General features: G+C 46.5%; 1 protein-coding gene and 1 long non-coding RNA gene across 3 annotated transcripts; one reads left to right on the forward strand and one right to left on the reverse strand.

The window, feature by feature from the left end:
* Positions 1-4,780: 4,780 nt before the first annotated feature.
* LOC119149239 (butyrophilin-like protein 2) lies at positions 4,781-8,537 on the reverse strand. The gene is made up of 3 exons (XM_037390293.1): positions 7,522-8,537; positions 6,453-6,791; positions 4,781-5,064 (listed from the first exon to the last, which is right to left on the reverse strand). Exons 1-3 carry the CDS (start codon positions 7,604-7,606, stop codon positions 4,961-4,963), a joined length of 528 nt encoding a protein of 175 aa, XP_037246190.1. The 5' UTR covers positions 7,607-8,537; the 3' UTR covers positions 4,781-4,960.
* Positions 8,538-13,036: 4,499 nt separating this feature from the next.
* On the forward strand, positions 13,037-17,183 carry LOC119148451. 2 transcript variants are annotated; one of them, XR_005104387.1, is made up of 5 exons: positions 13,037-13,256; positions 14,612-14,706; positions 15,194-15,375; positions 16,931-16,984; positions 17,148-17,183. It is a non-coding gene; the product is annotated as an uncharacterized LOC119148451 (long non-coding RNA). The 2 variants fall into 2 exon arrangements; XR_005104388.1 differs by lacking the exon at positions 15,194-15,375 and having other exon boundaries at positions 13,051-13,256.
* The last annotated feature ends 295 nt before the right edge of the window (positions 17,184-17,478 follow it).

Consider the following 17,478-nt stretch of genomic DNA (forward strand, 5'->3'; position numbering starts at 1 on the left):
TTTGGTGCTTAGCTCCTATTGCTCTTTTATCATATCACTCACAATAGCTACTACTGTTTCCTTTTATCATATTGCATGCTATTTTCTTTTATTATAATATAAGAAACTACCTTCGATATATTTCATTGTTTGATATATTTGATATATTTGATTGTATTTGATGCGGAATTCATATTTGCTGGGTATCCAGTCAGTCAGCAAGACATAATTTGGCATAGTCGGCAGCATACGAAGCAAAAAAGTCTTTATTTAGGAAAAAAAAGTGTTCCTTGACTATCTATTTGCAGGTGGGAACCATTGCCTTATGGTTTTTGGGCCAGAGTGGTCTCGTGGTGCTGGGCAGTTGGGCCATGCCAGGGACAGAGGGACGGGGGCAGGGGAGGGGGGCACGGGGAAGAGGTTTTGTGACAGATGGATGGGAGTTGATGAAGGATTTTAGGGATGGACCGGTGTGTGTGTGTGGGTGCAGGTGTTTGTGGGTATGGGGGTGTGTGTGTGTGGGGCGGTGTGTGCCCCACCCTGCAGCTCCCATCGACTGCTTCCTCCTCACCAGCACCTGCTCAGCACCCCAGAGGGGCTTCCCGGAGAGTTCCGGGAGAGCCGGGGAAGGGGCTGTCCTGCACCGCCCCTCCAGACGGGGGCTGCACAGGCAGACCCCCGAGCCCAAGGCAGTGCAGCTGGCTGCCCCCCTCCCATCGCGTCTCCTCACCTGCGCCCCGCACCTCGCACAGACAGCGACCCCAACCGCCACTCCCACATGCGCACGCAGCCAGCGGGAAGAGGCGGGCCCTTTGGCCTCGTGCCCAGCATAGGTTTCACTGCGGGCCTACGAGAGGTAAAGCCGGTCCTGGGGCACCCGGTGGACTGGCCGCGCTGGGCGGGCAGCGGGGGTTGGGGGTATAGCCTCAGCTATAGCGGGAGGAGGGCGCAGGCCCGCCTCTGCAGCCAGGCAGGTTCCGCTGCCTCAAAAGATAGACTTACCCCTAAGACTTAAACATAAGACTTAACTTTAAGACTGAACCCTAAGACTGAACCCTAATAATTAACCCTAAGACTTAACCCTAAGAATTAACACTAAGATTTAACCTTAAGACTTAACTTTAAGAATTAACCTTAAGACTTAAACTTAAGACTTAACCTTTAGACTCAATCCTAAGACTTAAACCTAAGCACTTATTCCTAAGACTTAACACTAAGAGGTTTCCCTAAGACTTAACCTTAAGACTTTAACCCTAAGACTTAACTCTAACACTTAACCCTAAGACTCAACCTTAAGACTCAACCTTAAAACTTAACCCTAAGACCTAACCTTGTGACTTAACCCTAAGACTAAACCTTAAGACTTAACCTTTAAGATTTACCCTTAAGGCTTAACCCTGAGACTTACCCTAAGACTTATCCCTAAGACTTAACCGTAGGAGTTAATCCTAAGACTTAACCTTAAGACTTAACCACAAGACTTAGTACCAAGACTTAACCTTAAGACTTAACCCCAAGACTTAACCATAAGAGTTAACCATAAGAATTAACCCTAAGAATTAACCTTAAGACTTAACCTTACGACTATAACCCTGATTTGACCTTAAGACTTAACCCTAAGTCTTAACCCCAAGACTTAACCCTAAGACTTATTCCTAAGATTAACCCTAAGAATTAACCTTAAGACTGAACACTAAGACTTAATCCCAAGAATTAACCTTAAGACTTAACCTTAAGGCTTAACCCTAAGACTTAACCTTAAGACTTAAGATTTAATCCTGAGACTTAACCTTAAGACTGAACACTAAGACATAAAATTAAGACTTAATCTTAAAACTTAACCCAAATACTTAACCCTAAGACTTAACCCTAACACTTAACCTAAAGACTTAACCTTAAGACTTTAACCCTAAGACTTAACTCTAACACTTAACCCTAAGACTCAACCTTAAGACTCAACCTTAAAACTTAACCCTAAGACCTAACCTTGTGACTTAACCCTAAGACTAAACCTTAAGACTTAACCTTTAAGATTTACCCTTAAGGCTTAACCCTGAGACTTACCCTAAGACTTATCCCTAAGACTTAACCGTAGGAGTTAATCCTAAGACTTAACCTTAAGACTTAACCACAAGACTTAGTACCAAGACTTAACCTTAAGACTTAACCCCAAGACTTAACCATAAGAGTTAACCATAAGAATTAACCCTAAGAATTAACCTTAAGACTTAACCTTACGACTATAACCCTGATTTGACCTTAAGACTTAACCCTAAGTCTTAACCCCAAGACTTAACCCTAAGACTTATTCCTAAGATTAACCCTAAGAATTAACCTTAAGACTGAACACTAAGACTTAATCCCAAGAATTAACCTTAAGACTTAACCTTAAGGCTTAACCCTAAGACTTAACCTTAAGACTTAAGATTTAATCCTGAGACTTAACCTTAAGACTGAACACTAAGACATAAAATTAAGACTTAATCTTAAAACTTAACCCAAATACTTAACCCTAAGACTTAACCCTAACACTTAACCTAAAGAATTAACCTTAAGACTATAACCCTAAGACTTAACCCTAAGGCTTAACCCTAAGCATTAACCTAGAGACTTAAACCTAAGACTTAACCTTGAGATTTAACCTTGAGTCTTAACCCTAAGAGTGTAACCTTAAGACTTAACCCTAATACTTAAACTTAAGACTCAACTTTAAGACTTAACCTTGAGATTTAACCCTGAGAGATAACCACACGACTTATTCTCAAGACTTTACTCTAAGACTTTACCTTAAGACTTAACCCTAAGACTTAACCCTAAGCAAATACAAGACACAAAAAGGAAAAAAAAAAAAACAAGGGTGAGAGAAAGCAAATTCAAAACATTGACTGGAAAAAATTTCCAACTCCAAGCTGAGACATCCCAGGCTGAGACTAAACTCTGCAGGTTAACGGATGCTCAGATTCCCTCTTGCCCTCTCCAGCGCTGTGATTACCTGTGGGGGCTGGAGAAGGATCTGAGGCTGGGCTGAGTTTCCCGCCTGGGGTCTACTTTCTCTCTCAGGTCCCACTCTGCCGCCTTGCCAGTGTTTTGGGTGGATGTCCCACCTGCCACGCTGCACATTTCACAGCATGTGAGACCCCTGGTCAGCACCCCGGAATGTCCAGAGACACAGAAAGGGACCAGTCCCCTTTGTGACACTCCGCGGAATAAATGTCAGCCACTTCTTGTGGATTTCTCGGGTGGGGTTGGATACAAAGGAAGAGCTTGGGGGAATTGTCAGTAACCCTCTGAAGAGAGGAGGCACTGCGTTCCCGGAGAGTTTCTGGGTACGTGCAGCCGTGGCAGCTTTGTACCTGAGAGGGTGGGCAGGGAAGGAAGGCAGGGGAGATGTGGCAGGCAGAGAGACTGCTCTACAAACCAAGCTGCTGAGAAGTCAGATCGGACCCAGTAAACGTTAAATAATCGAAAGAGCCGAATCAGCCGAGCTTGTGCATTTCTGTATGGATGTGAAAAGGCGACCCAGCAGGGCAGGATCGTGAAGTCCTGACACGTGAGCTTAAGGGGTTAGCTCCAAGGCAGGCATTGATGCTCCCTGAAGTTGCATCTGACATGCTTCTGATTCTGGCAGGGATGTCTTCCCTACCCCATCATCACGCACCATCCGTGAGCCCCCACGTCTGGTTGGTGGCCCAGGCTCTGCAGCCCCATCAGCCCCAACACAGCCTCCCCTCAACCAGCACGGGCCAGCCGTGAGTTTTCGCAACACTCTCAATGGATGTCACTATGGCGTGTGGTGGGAAACTCAGTGAAATAATCCACAGCGTTTGGCCCCACCTTCTCACTTAGTGGAGGATGATGCAGTATGCGAGTGAGGAGAGAGTAGCTTTGCTTGCTCAGAGGATGCCAAGGTACATGAGTCTTAATTGCTGCTTACCTGACTGTTGAGGCACCTGTAGGCTGTGTTCCCTTTCAGCGGTCACAAACGAAGGTGGTGGTTGTCCACAGGGTATCTCAATGGAGCTTTCTATTGCAACACTATTGTCCGTCTCCTGTAGAATGCTTGTCAGGGCCAGTGAAGATAGGTCTTCTCCTTGGGAATTAATCCACATCACTTTGGGCTTTACAAAGGAACCTGTTATTCTGCCCTTGTACGCACAAGTGCCTCCCACAGTCATGTAATCAAGGAACCTGGAAAAGAGGCAATTTAACACCACCACATCCGGCACAACACAGAATCACCAAGTATGCCATGAAAGAGATCTCACGGAACACCTGCACTTTTGTTGTTGTTTCATCTCTAATCAAAAGTATCTGCTTTTGAGCATTTGATTCTCAGTAATTCTACACTTGAAAGCATCCTATGAGCTTTCTGTGTGAAAGAGTGAGACTGCTGAAATAAACAAAAAGAGGCAGAATTGTGTGCAAGAAGCTCTTCCCAAACCATGAATGATACAGCCTGTCATTCCAGGTGAGAAGGTAAAACCCAGAAATTATGCCAAAGAGATAACAATACTCAGGTTCAGACCATTAAAAATACAGGTAAGCTATGGCTGAACGCAGCCCAAAGAGGCAGGGCAGTAGGAAGATTGCTCTCAGCACTTCCCTGGATCATCACTCCATGGTGTTGCCCTGAAGACGCCACAAGGCCAACTCAAACATCTACCACCCAACAGAAAAAATTTCTCCTGCATGGGGAAGCTCTGCAGGATGCTTGGTCTTCAAGGAAGGTGCTGAGACCTGCCCCATTGCAGCTCTTCTAGCAATAATGGAGGGCTCTGACTCCTCCAACAAAGCAGATGCAGGGGAAAAACTGTGGCCTACCTGATTGGCTTGCCTTGGTTTTGTTGAGTTGGACTACACACACCACATCTACTTTATCACAAGGCACTGTGATGATGCTTTGCACCGTGAAATGGTCTCTCTCACTCCACGTTACATTGGTGTTGGCCTCCACATCTGCCATGTCTCCTCCATAGTTCGTCTAAATAACTTCAGGCTTTGGGTACCAGTTTTTTGACTTACACGTGTAGCGACACATATTCTCCTCTTGCTGATCCCTGTACAAAGTTGGCTTGGTACCAATTGCTGTAACGGAGTTAGTCAATGAGTACAAGGCAGGGTTAGAGTTACTGCAACACCACTACAGTCACAGCAAATTGAACCAACACAACTCAGAAGGCCTCAGTATGTTGCGCTAGAAATTCATAGCTCATAAAAACAACCACAGCTGGTCAGATCAAATGGGCCGGTTACCTGGACTACAGCAACACTGAACACTAGGGCATCTCACCCCAGAGTCACAGTGAACCCCAGCAAGCCTGGATGATCAAAGGTCAGGAAGAGCATCTGGGAGTTTGCAAAAGAGATGAGCACTCTCTACGTGACTGAGGGGGGTGATACAGGTCCATAAAAAAGGAGCGGTGTGGAGGGGAAGAAGAGCAAAGAATTGTTGCCTGTCTTGTCTCACACCAAAACAGGCGGCATCAAGTCAGCCTAGCACATGATCAGTTCAAAAGAAAAGAGGTGAAAAGGGCCTTCACACATAGCATTGGCCTGCAGAATAGACTGACGCCAGATTTGTGGAAGCTAGATGTTTCCATGCCCTCAAATGAAGCTCCAGAGTGTGACTTGTCCATCAGCAGATCAGATCTGGTAAGGTGCTTTTTGCAAGTACTTCCAGGTTTGCATTTCAGACAGGTCAACTGAGATGGGGGATTTCTAAAGAGGAGGGAGAAGGGGCCTTTACCATATCATTAGGTGCACGGCACGTTGGTGAATACCCTCCCTAATAGCTCTGAGTAACTATTTTTTTCTTTTTACAAGGCAAACCAGCCCTAACTGGAGAAGCTGAACATTCATAATCCCAGAAGAGGATTTAAACAAATTATTTAAAATAAAACACCCCTTAAACAAACTCTAGTTTATTTATATGGGGATATTGAGCACCTACATGATGATATTCAGCATCTTAATGCAGTTCCCTGTTACACTATCTACCCCCTTGACAAGCCACGTGACCTTTCCCACTGAGCGTCTTTAGATACTCAGAATCAAAGCAAGTCGTTCCAGCTGCTTCCCGCATCTTTGCTCATTTCTCCATATCTCCAAGAAACTGCTACATGTGATGGATCCCTGCTTCCCTGCAGATGGCTGAGCACCTGCCTGCCCATGGGAAGCAGGGAAGGAATTCCTTGGTTTGATTTTCTTGCGTGCATGGCTTTTGTTTTACCTATTCAACGGTCTTTATCTCGACCCAATCTTTTCTCACTTTTACCCTTCTGATTTTCCCCTCCATCCCACCAGGGCAGGGAGCTAACAGCGGCTGTGTGATGCTTAGCTGCCTGCTGGGGCTAAACCTTGACAAGGTCTCAGCTGTCCAGCAAGGAATAGGCAGAGCCACAGAGCCACAATGGGAACTGAACTCAGCATGGTCATAGCAAGTCGCATTTCACTGTGAAAATCTCCCTGCTTACCTGTAACATCAAGGTGCATAGTAGCCTTTGTGACAACGCTGCCGTTCACTGCGCAAACATATGTCCCCTCCTCAGCTACTTGCACTGCCTGGATAACCAGGAGAAGTGCTCTTCTCTTCCAGTGACACGCCATCCTCTTCCGTTCTTCATCCTGGCACTGATCCACCACCCCACCCAGGCTGGATGAAGCACACAGTGGAGCATCCTTCCCCTTTTCCAGTTTGTACCAAAGCACACTCGTGTTAAAGGGGACACTGTCTGTCAGCTGGCAGGACAGAGTCACTTGCTCTCCAACAGAGACAACTGACGGTTCACTGCTGACGGTGACAAGCACTTCGCCTGAAAGGAAGAGGTGGGAGCAAATGCACTGCTTTTCCCTGCAAGTGTAATCTTTCCATAGAGAGAAGAAAGCTACATGTGTTAGCTGAATCCAAAGCAGAAAGCCGAGCTCTAAGTTAGTCTCACAGTCCCATAGAATAGGGAGGTCAGGGTCTTGAGTCGTTGCTAGCACCTCCTCCAGGCACAGACATGCCTTACAGTTACCAGATGTCATGGCTTATATACGCCAGCTGTGTTACAGACTCATGGACCATACTCGTGGGCATTATGGGCAGTGATTTATTCAGGAAGACAATAGGTACACTAGTGCAAGTACTGCAAACCAAAGCTCGCTGAGCTACGAGCAAGTTACCACACGTGATGTGCAAAGAGCTGTACAAAGAGCTATGCACTCTGCAGATCTACAGCCCGCAAAGCAATCTGCACAGGCTCCTGCCCCCCACAGGCCCTGGTTCTGTCCCAGCAGAGACTGAACGTGCCGCCCTCATGTCTGTAGTAGGATAACACACCTGCGGCGCTTCCCTGAAGTCGCTGACACCTTCCCTGAAACAGCAGGGCTGGGGTGTCTCACGTCATCAGGATGGCTGGTGTTGTCCCATACTTGAACTTGGAGGTGTCAGACACCACATACGATCTACAGTGTGTTTGTTCCTCCAGGGTCTATGAAATGAAGCGCAGGCATGATATCTTAGGGTAACCGGCTAGCCGGGTACAGTAAGGAGTCTCTTACCTGTAAGCCACCTTGTAATTAAAATATATATTAGAAGAGCAAAGGACAAGAGCAGTATGAGCTTCATTTTGAACACTTCCTCCATAAATCCTCCAGAACCATCATGTGGGTAAAGTCAAATTGCTTGTATTGCCCCTGGAAATGGATGATGTGCTGTGAAAATGAGAAGGAATTCCCGAGAGGGAGGAGTGAACGGAAAGTAATGGATCTTGCTAAAGGCAGAGGCACAAAGTCAGCACCTGGCTCTGCCTGCTGTCCTCAGACCCTGCGGGACTGCGTCGCGTTAGTGGAGTCCCCCACAGCTCCCGCTTCTTTTCTCTGAAGGAGAAGTTGCTCGTTCCCGTTCCCTGACCGTGCCTGTTCTCGGGCACAAAATTGTCTGACCAAACCGATTTGGAGGGCAGGCACGAAGTCCAGGGTGCCCACCGCCAGCCCCGTACACATGTCACTAGGTCTCACGCAATGACTCTCTTGCTGGATGTGTCTGGGAAACTGGGCTGTGCTTCACACTTGCCAGCCTACTTGGATTCTGCAGCAATGTGTACCCTGGCTAAGAACACTGCCCTGGAAAAGGATGTGAGAGGGAATCACAGAAAATTCTGCTGCTTTTGCTTCACTGCAGATGAGCAGCTGTGGTCCTTCATGCCTGAAGGAGACAGATTGGGAGCAACTGCCTGGTCTGCTTCTCCCACAGTCTCCTTGGAAGCTTTTCTAGGGTCCCGTCTCGGAAGGCTTGAGGAAAGCCGTGTACCCCAGAGAGAGGCGACACTGCAGCTCACCTGTGCCCAGTCAGTTGTGACTTCACTCCCACCAGCCACTCTCTTCTGCCTTTTACAGTCCCTCGTGCAGCCTGGCTAAATCAATCAGCTCAGCCCGTTCCCTCTCTCGACAGCTGCATTATCTCACACCTGCAATCTCTCTTTTAACTTCCAGCACCCTTGTACTCTTGTCCTCGCTTAGCAGAAAACGTTGGTGAACTGCTGAAGGGCAGAGGATGTGTTGTTTGTCGCGGCAGCAAACCTGGAGTGTGGATAACTGGCTAGCTGAAAAGGGTCACATAGACATAGTCCAGCTGGCTGGACAAAAATGCACATCGCTCTCAGCTTATCTGAAGTAAAGCAAAATACACTGTCTTTGGCTGTTCTTGTTACACAGTAACAGGAAGATTTTGGTGGGAAAAGAATGTTGCAGGTGGGAACAGATAACTACAGAAGAGAAACAAGGGGCGGGCTTGGTATTTAGGCAACTAACCAATAATGAGCTTAACTTTTGTAATATGTATGAGCTAATTATAAGAAGGCATAAAAGGTGACTGTAAGGTACAATAAACGAAGTCTGCTGATCACTCATATTGAGCGACTGTGTCTTCCCTCCGTCGCAACACTGGAGGAACCGTCAGTGCTCTGAGGAAGCACCGGGGGAATACACCATGGCATGTGAGGGTCAAGCGCTTGCTCTAGAGGCACAGAGGATGAAGAGGGAGGCAATGCAAGCACCGTTCAGGAGAACACAGACATCACACTCATCCCCTCAAAGGTAGGTAGAGTGCAATAAGGCATCCCCAGGAGAGACCCCTCCCTGAGTCACACTGAGATGCTTGGCACAAAAGCTCAACTACGTGTCAAAATGAAAAACTACTCACGTTCTGAGTACCAACGGTTATTTACAACATCTTTTCAACACAGTCTATTTGAGGGGCAGAGTTTTAACATTGATGTCTCAACCATTCCACGGGGTGAATGAACAAAAACAGAAAAACATGGGTCTGGCTGGACCCGGTTTGTAGATTTTTTTGCATTCTTCGTCTACGGCCCTTAATTCCCTGCTATGCTAAATATTTATACCTGTATTAAAGAGACCATTTTAATAGATGTTTACCATTCCAAAGCAGAGGATGGTACATTTTTAATCAACCACATTGGAGGAACATTCTATGTCAAGAACTTCCCAGATCATGGGTATGATGTAACTAAAACTATGGTACAAATCTCAGCACGGTTCATGATTAACTAACTCATTAATGTTGGGAGACCCCACGTGCAGTGCTGCATTCATCTCTGGGGCCCCCAGCATAAGAAGGACATGGACCCTTTGCAGTGAGCCCAGAGGAGGACCACAAAGATGAACAGAGGGCTGGAGCACGTCTCCTGTGAAGGCAGGCTGGGAGAGTTGGGGTTGTTCAGCCTGGACAGAAGGCTCTGGGGAGAACCTAGAGGAGGCTTCCAGTACCTAAAGGCACCCACCAGAAAGCTGGAGAGGGACTTCTTACAAGGGCACGTAGTGACAGGAAAAGGGCAAATAGCTTTAATTTGAAAGAGGGTAGTAGATTTAGATTAGATATTGGACAGAAATGGTTCACTCTGAGGGTGGTGAGGCGCTGGCACAGGTTGCCCAGAGAAGCTGTAGGGTAGAAAGGGAAACTAGAGATGGATGCTGCAGAATGCCAAGACCCTTGTCCCAGCCTGCACTCACTTATTGATCTTTCTGTGGAATGATTAACTACTCTCCCCAATGCCGTCAGCTTTTCCAACATATAGAAAGAAGGAAGGAAGAATAAAAAGAATGTTAAAAGCTGCAGCAAAGTTACGGAGCCTTGGTTGGTTTGATTTTCTTTTTTTTCCTGTTCACGCTTCCCCATGTAAAGCTACAAGCTCTCAGGCACAGGCCACAACCTGTTTTTCAAAACGGAAAGACAAAACAAATGCCACAGGTTTGCATGATTCACCAGCTGGAAAAACTAGCAAAGGTGTACTGCTTGTACACACGAGTGTAAAAATCTGTATCCTTCCTAAGTCAAATCAGGGTGTTTCATGAGCAGGATGATTTGAAGTTACAAGTAGGAATATACGGGACACAGCTGCAGCAGGAAATTTAGAAATTGCGCACTTTAGAACTTCAAAGTGCAAAGCCTTACGATTCAATTCCTCCAGGCTTATTTAGGTTGGGGGGAGAGGGAGAGAGGAAGTTCAGATCACAGGTGGGACACAGACCCCAAACCATTTCCCTCCTCCTGCCCAGGCAGCAGCAAGTTCTGAGCCACGAGGCCGATAGCGGTGGCGGAGCTCTGCTTTCCCGGCGATGGCTGGGCACCTGCCGGCTGATGGGAAGTAGTGAATGGATTCCTTGAGCTGCTTTGCTTGCGTGTGCAGCTTTTGCTTTACACATTAAACTTTCTTTATTTCAACCCACAACTTTTGTCGCTTTTACACTAACGATCCTCTGCCTCATCCCAGTGTGGTGGTGAGGAGTGAACAAGCGGCTGTGTTGCCAGCTGGGGTTAAAGCCCAACAGCTTTAACAGAAACAGGAGGGAACAAAAGACTGAGAAACAACAGAAGGTGAGAGGAGGAGGAGGGCTGCATGAGCAGGCACCCCCTGAAGGGACTGCAGGCAGCGGATAAGCCCCCGCCAGAGCAGGTACGCCTCTGAAGGCAGTGCAGCCCATGGAGGACCCACGCGGGAGCACAAGAAGATCGTGAGAAGGAAGGAGTGACAAAGAGCAACCACTCTGGCATGACCGCAACAAGCCCTCCCTGGAGAGACTCAGTGTAACCTTGGGTGATAGAAAGGTGGGGGGAGATGTGTCTGGAGTGGAGCTGGGGCTGGGTGTGAAGCCTGGGAAATTGTGACAGGGGATGAAAAGTACCTCTGTTTTTCATTTCCCAATACCCAAACCAGTAACTGAATATTTCTGCCAGCTTGCAGCAAATTGAGCTAAGTTCCCCAAGCCTAATCTCTCTTGCCCATGACACCAATTGGCGAGTGATTTCTCAGTCTTCTCTTCTACACATGAGTTTTGTGCCTCCAGTTCCTCCTGTTTTCTCCCCATGCCTCCCCGTGAGGAGGAGGTGGAGAGCACCTGTGCTGCTGCTTGGCTGGTAGCAAGGGTCAACCCTCCACAGACATGCAGAGAGACAAGGCATGCTCAGTACCCTGCCAAATGTTGGCCCATTCTTGGGAAATCCAATGTCTCTTTTAACTCCTCCTACCAGCGTTTTTCCAATGAGCTTAAAGTTTAAAAGTTTTTAAAACACACTCTTCTCATTGAAAATACTTTAATTTCCTTTCTTGAGACAACAGTGGCAGAATTTGGCTTGCCTCACTTTAGGGGTGGCATTCAACCAAATGTAAATACAGAACAGCGGGTACAAGTCAAGTTGCCTAGACAAGAAGGAAAGACAGGCTACATAACGTCACCTAAACCGCATTTCTGTCTTGAAGCAACTGAAACCACTGATGTCCTGGTAAGACTTTCATGACCTGTGATGGGACTCAGACTCCTGCCTTGCTTTTTCTGAATCTGATCCCAATCTTCTTTCAACTAGCTAATTGGTTTTTTTCTTTCTCAATGTTTTTTTCCCTGTTTAGCCTCAGGTGTCTTCTTTAATTTTACATTAGTGATGTCTGAGATTTAACTTTTCCCTTCTTCTTCCCACTGAACTGTCTTTCCTTCATCCATTAGATCATCCAATTATATTTGACGAAGCTTTAATGGGAGAGGGACTAAGAGCAGGTGGATAGAAGGTGTGAGTGTCCCTTCCCTTTTGGATAGAAATGGGTAAGACCTTCCTGCAGGTCTCTTTCCAAGCCTTAGAGGCATTCATTCACACCACGATGGTCATCTGCTCTACTTTATAAAAGTTCATCTGCCCTTTCTCCGGGTCCAGAAGCACACCGGTCACCGAATCACTTATTTGCTGCTTCTCACTGCTGCGTCCTCCTTCGCTAGAGAAAATGTCCCCCTGGGAGCTGTGCAGCACCCAGCAGTCCTCCCCAGACAGTGCCCCTTCCTCCCTGCCTCCCTTTCTCGCTCCCCCCCCCCAGCACCCAGTCCCGCTACTGGCCCACCTCCACCTCCCAGTAGTGCTTCCCAGCTGCAAACCCTTCCTTCCCCACCAGGACAGGGGCTGTGGAGCGAGTGGTGGTGCCGGCAAACAAAACAAACAAACAAAGAAAAAATGAAAAAAGAAAAAGAGCATTACTGCATTACTGCCTGGCCAGTTGGTTACATTGAGAATTGTAGAAAGCGTGAGATGTGCTTTTCAATGATTTAATTTTCCTCGATTTCTAAAGCTTATTGGGAAATGGATCCTTTCTGAATTTATAATCAAACTTGAAAACAGGCCAAACAATGTTAAAGGGAACAGACTTATCAGAAGTATTTCATACGACAGTCTACTTCTTATTTGCTCTTTCAGCGTGTGAGGTTGTTCTTAGACATTAAACTGAGTTAATGACTTCAACAACTCCAAGCGCAATTTCTAAATTTCCTGCTGCAGCTGTGTCTTGTATATTCCTACTTGTAACTTCAAATCATCCTGGTGAGTAACAGGCTCATGCAACACCCCGATTTGGTTTCTCTACCTCCCGTTCATGCTGTTGTCTCAATTCCAGGTCGTTGTCAGAAAGCCACACTCAAAAATGAGCTGCAGTGCTCAGGTGCAGAAAGGCTTGAAACATAATCCTCTTACTGTACCTTGGATCTAGGCGTGCCGGCAATTCAGGCCCTTGGGTTGTTCCTGCTACAGGGGTTGGTACCTGCAGGCACGGGCTGGACTATTGCACTCAAGAGCAAACAGTTGCTCCTGGTGAACGTTCAGGTTTCAGCGCCTGTAAGCTTCCATCAGGAAAGGAGCGAGGTCAACTCCCTTACCTCCGGGTAATACAAGCCAAAAGCTCCTCACTTCCATAATCCACGCCGAAATTCAAAGGGGTTCTTTGGGTCCTGCTCTTCAGGTAAGGAATTAAAACCTGGCTGAAAGAGAATTGTGCGTGATGAGGTTTTTGGAGGGGTTTGCCTGATTATTGAGCTGGTAGTTTGCTATTGACAGCCACCAGGGCATGATTCCAGCCTGGAATTAAAAAGGCTTCTTTCTTTGCTTCCTTAAGCGTGAAGAATGAAGTGTAAATCTGATGGATGATTTGGATTTGGAATCAGAGGCTATCCGCCAGCAATTTTATTAAAGAAAGAGGTCACTGAAATGCTAATGGTTATTTGCGAGGTTGCTCCACAGAGAGAGTTTGCTGAAAATGTTGTGATGCGTGGGGCTGGTTGGAGGACTGCAATGTGCTGGTTCTGAAACACATTCCCGCTTCGGAAAGCAAATGCATGTGCTCCCTTTGTGTCAGAAATACAGGCTTGCTCTGGGTTAGCCTGCTAGGTATATACCAATATGACGTCTATATACACCCCATGACATAGATAATCTGAACTGATCAAGTCTAACTGGGGTATAAATTTATTCTGCAGATAACGAATAGGAAGGATACAGATTTTTACACTCGTGTGTACAAGCAGTACACCTTTGCTAGCTTTTCCAGCTGGTGAATCATGCAAACCTGTGGCATTTGTTTTGTCTTTCCGTTTTGAAAAACAGGTTGTGGCCTGTGCCTGAGAGCTTGTAGCTTTACATGGGGAAGCGTGAACAGGAAAAAAAAGAAAATCAAACCAACCAAGGCTCTGTAACTTTGCTGCAGCTTTTAACATTCTTTTTATTCTTCCTTCCTTCTTTCTATATGTTGGAAAAGCTGACGGCATTGGGGAGAGTAGTTAATCATTCCACAGAAAGATCAATAAATGAGTGCAGACTGGAACAAGGGTCTTGGCATTCTGCAGCATCCATCTCTAGCTTCCCTTTCTACTCTTTGATGCTTCACCTTCTCCTTTGTTAGGGAAGCAAAGGTGCACAGAGTTAGCCCTCGCAGGGAAGGGAGCACCAGGTGTGTTCTGCAGACTTTGCACAGGAGCAGAGATGCCTCTGGGCTCTGAGGAAAGCTCTCCCCACGTTGAGCTTAGTGACGCGGCAGTCTAGGTTGGTCTAACTTTTTCAGTGTTCACATGAAAATCTCTAGGTGGAGCAAAATACTAACGTTTTACTCTAAAAACCCTCTTGAAACATTGGGTGAGACTCTGTGCACCTAAATTTACACTTTTTTACCATAGGGGGAACCCTTGCAAAGCACTACTACCAAAACCTGGCCGCAGACACCCAATACACCCAGAAAAAAAGTCTCTTATATTTACCTATCATCTTCTATCAGACTTTGCGGGGTCACCAGAAGGTGAAAGGCATTTCTTACTGTCTCCCCAGGACTGCAGAATTGCTCCTGCGGCAGTGGTCACTTGAGCCATCTTGTTCCTTCCTGTATTTTTAAAAATATCTAGCCAAGACAGTCCTACCAACAGGTAAGTGCACAAGACTTTTTTTAATGCCACAAAGGATGCATAATGAAAATGGCAAAACAGTATTTGTAGCCAAGCCATATTGGTTGTAACTTTATTGTGATTTTATACTTTAAAACATTTTATTTTCACGTGCCTTTTTGCAAACAGTGACTATCACCGGCAATCCAAGAACATGTCTATCTGTTGCTAATAAAACTTCCCTGTTAAGTAGCTGGTCGTCGCAGTTTCTCAAGGAACATGACCAAACCCTAGAGTGTGGCAGTGCTAGTCCATGACCACGGCTGGCCTGGCAGTGCAGACTGCTATCAGTGTATCCAGGCCCTTGGTGGTTTAATATACATATTAAACGTGACTGGACTGATGGTGGTAAATCAGACATCACCTAGAAGTTAAACCTAGATGCACCCAACTGCCCACCTCAATGAGAAGAGATGGAAGGTGGGCAGGAGTGGGTTATTTCCTGCTAAATCGCTCCAGCTCCTTTAAGGCAACAGGGTGTATCATATATGGTTTGGGAAGACCTATTTTCACTGGCCCTGACAAGCATTCTACAGGAGACGGACAATAGTGTTGCAATAGAAAGCTCCATTGAGATACCCTGTGGACAACCACCACCTTTGTTTGTGACCGCTGAAAGGGAACACAGCCTACAGGTGCCTCAACAGTCAGGTAAGCAGCAATTAAGACTCATGTACCTTGGCATCCTCTGAGGAAGCAAAGCTACTCTCTCCTCACTCGCATACTGCATCATCCTCCACTAAGTGAGAAGGTGGGGCCAAACGCTGTGGATTATTTCACTGAGTTTCCCACCACACGCCATAGTGACATCCATTGAGAGTGTTACGAAAACTCACAGCTGGCCCGTGCTGACCAAGGAGAGAGGCTAGGATGCAAAGGGTAGAATTGCAAGATCAAGTATTCTATTCATGTGCAGGAGGTGTCTCAGCCAGACGGGGTAACCCACGTGTGGTGTTACTCATGGTTCTTACACCTTTCAAGCGTTCAGTTACAACACGATTTGACTCATTGCTACTTAACACACACAGAGAGACTACGGTTTGCAACGAAAAGACAATGCCATGGTGTCATCATCCACCTGACTCTTTGATGATCTAGACGTCCCTGGAGTCCATCTTCCTACGGTTGCTTATGTATGACACCAGGCAATGGGAGGGTTTGACAGAGGTGTTGGGGGGGCTAGGATGCTGGCAATGTCTCCATAGTCCAGGCATATCCTTTATCCTTCCTGGACAGCTTTCAGATTCTCAGAAACAAAGGTCCTTACCTCCAGATGGAGCTGCCCTGCTCCTTGCAGTGAGCTGGGCTCCTTCAGTCATACTTACTTAAGCAGGACTGTTCAGTATACAATGCAGACCACATACCTCTGAAGAAAGTTGAGACAATCTCATACTATATAGACTAAACGGGTACAAGAGTTCGGGAACGGGGTTTTGCCTAAGAACAGTCTATTGCTCAGTGCTTTGAGGAAGTCACTGAACCCAACTGCCAGGAGTGTGGCCGCAATGAGAAGAGCGTCTGCTGACCCCAGGAAAGCCAGGAAGACAGTGGGCCCATGAGATAAGTGCACACTAGCCTGTCTCCCAGCATGAATCTCTGTTTTTTGATGCTGCAGAGAAGTTTTTGTGAGAGCTCTTCAGGGTGCCAGCTGCTGAGAGTTGTACTGAGAAGGAAAGACTTTGGCATGAGGCTACTAGGGGGCGATTCTGCCTGAAAGGTGATGTTAAGGCCGAGCTGTCCTCTGAAATTTCTTCTGAGTGAAAGCTTTGGAGGACAACTTGTCGTAAGCTAATGTATTTTGATGGTATCACTCAGAACGATATTGCTCCCTTCAGAGACAGTGGCCTCAAATAGAATGAGAGACTAGAGACCAACTGCAAAAGCAAAAGACAGTAAGAAACTTCCCAAGGAAAAAGACAAATAGTTGCCAGTTTATGTCGAGTGTGGTTTTAAGCGTGTGTCTGTGGAAGACTCTTGGACACAAGGCAGTGAATATAAAATGCAACTATCAATGCTCATTTCAGCTTTCTTTGAGAACTTTTTTGTTCCTCTTCACATTTCCCGAGGAATGATATGGCTGAAAGTGTTCTGCTAGCCACGTTCAAATGCTGCAGATCATGTGAATATACAGCCACTGTGTGTACGCGTGTGCTATACCGCAAGAAAGCTGATTCATTTTTTCTATTGCTTGTTCTCCTTTTTTCAGAAAGCGGTGATTTCTTCTGGGTTCCCTGCCTCCTTGTCCTCCTTATTTTAGCAGGTAAGCTATTTCCCCCTGCCAGAGATCACATGAGCCAGTCCCTCTTGGCAGTGAAGATTCATTTCCAGAGCCAGTGATGGGCTGCACTTTGGCTCTTCGTACTGTGTGTGGGTTACACAGTAGTTGTGGTGGAGTTACTAATTCTGGTGGTTTTGCCTTTCAGAATTGCCTTGCTGGAAGATTGCAATGTCTTGCTTTTCTAAGAGTAAGTGTTGAAGTTCAGGGCATAGAGACTTGGCCTGCTCATGGCGCGAGCTCGTTAGTAGAATCTTGACAGTGCAATATTTGTTCTGTTCATGAGGTTCCTTCTCTTCATGCCTACCCTGCATTTGAACAGAATGGTGTGATACTGTAACGACTGGGGGGCTTTCTAACTGACTGGGCTCCATTGAAGGAAGGGCTGTGAGTGTTTATGGCTGGTGGCAAAAATCCCAGTCAGGGCCAGGTGATGAGTAGCTCCAAAGGAGCATGAACTGTCCCCCATGCCAGAGCTG

Source organism: Falco rusticolus, chromosome 5, assembly GCF_015220075.1.
Source record: "Falco rusticolus isolate bFalRus1 chromosome 5, bFalRus1.pri, whole genome shotgun sequence".
NCBI lineage: Eukaryota > Metazoa > Chordata > Aves > Falconiformes > Falconidae > Falco > Falco rusticolus.

Excerpts from the sequence above, each read along its gene's own strand:
- LOC119149239 (XM_037390293.1), bottom strand. The coding sequence starts at position 7,606 with ATGGAGGAAGTGTTCAAAATGAAGCTCATACTGCTCTTGTCCTTTGCT. Across the intron at positions 6,792-7,521 it reads AATTACAAGGTGGCTTACAG|GCGAAGTGCTTGTCACCGTC; the intron begins GTAAGAGACTCC and ends TCTTCCTTTCAG. Across the intron at positions 5,065-6,452 it reads TATGCACCTTGATGTTACAG|CAATTGGTACCAAGCCAACT; the intron begins GTAAGCAGGGAG and ends ACTCCGTTACAG.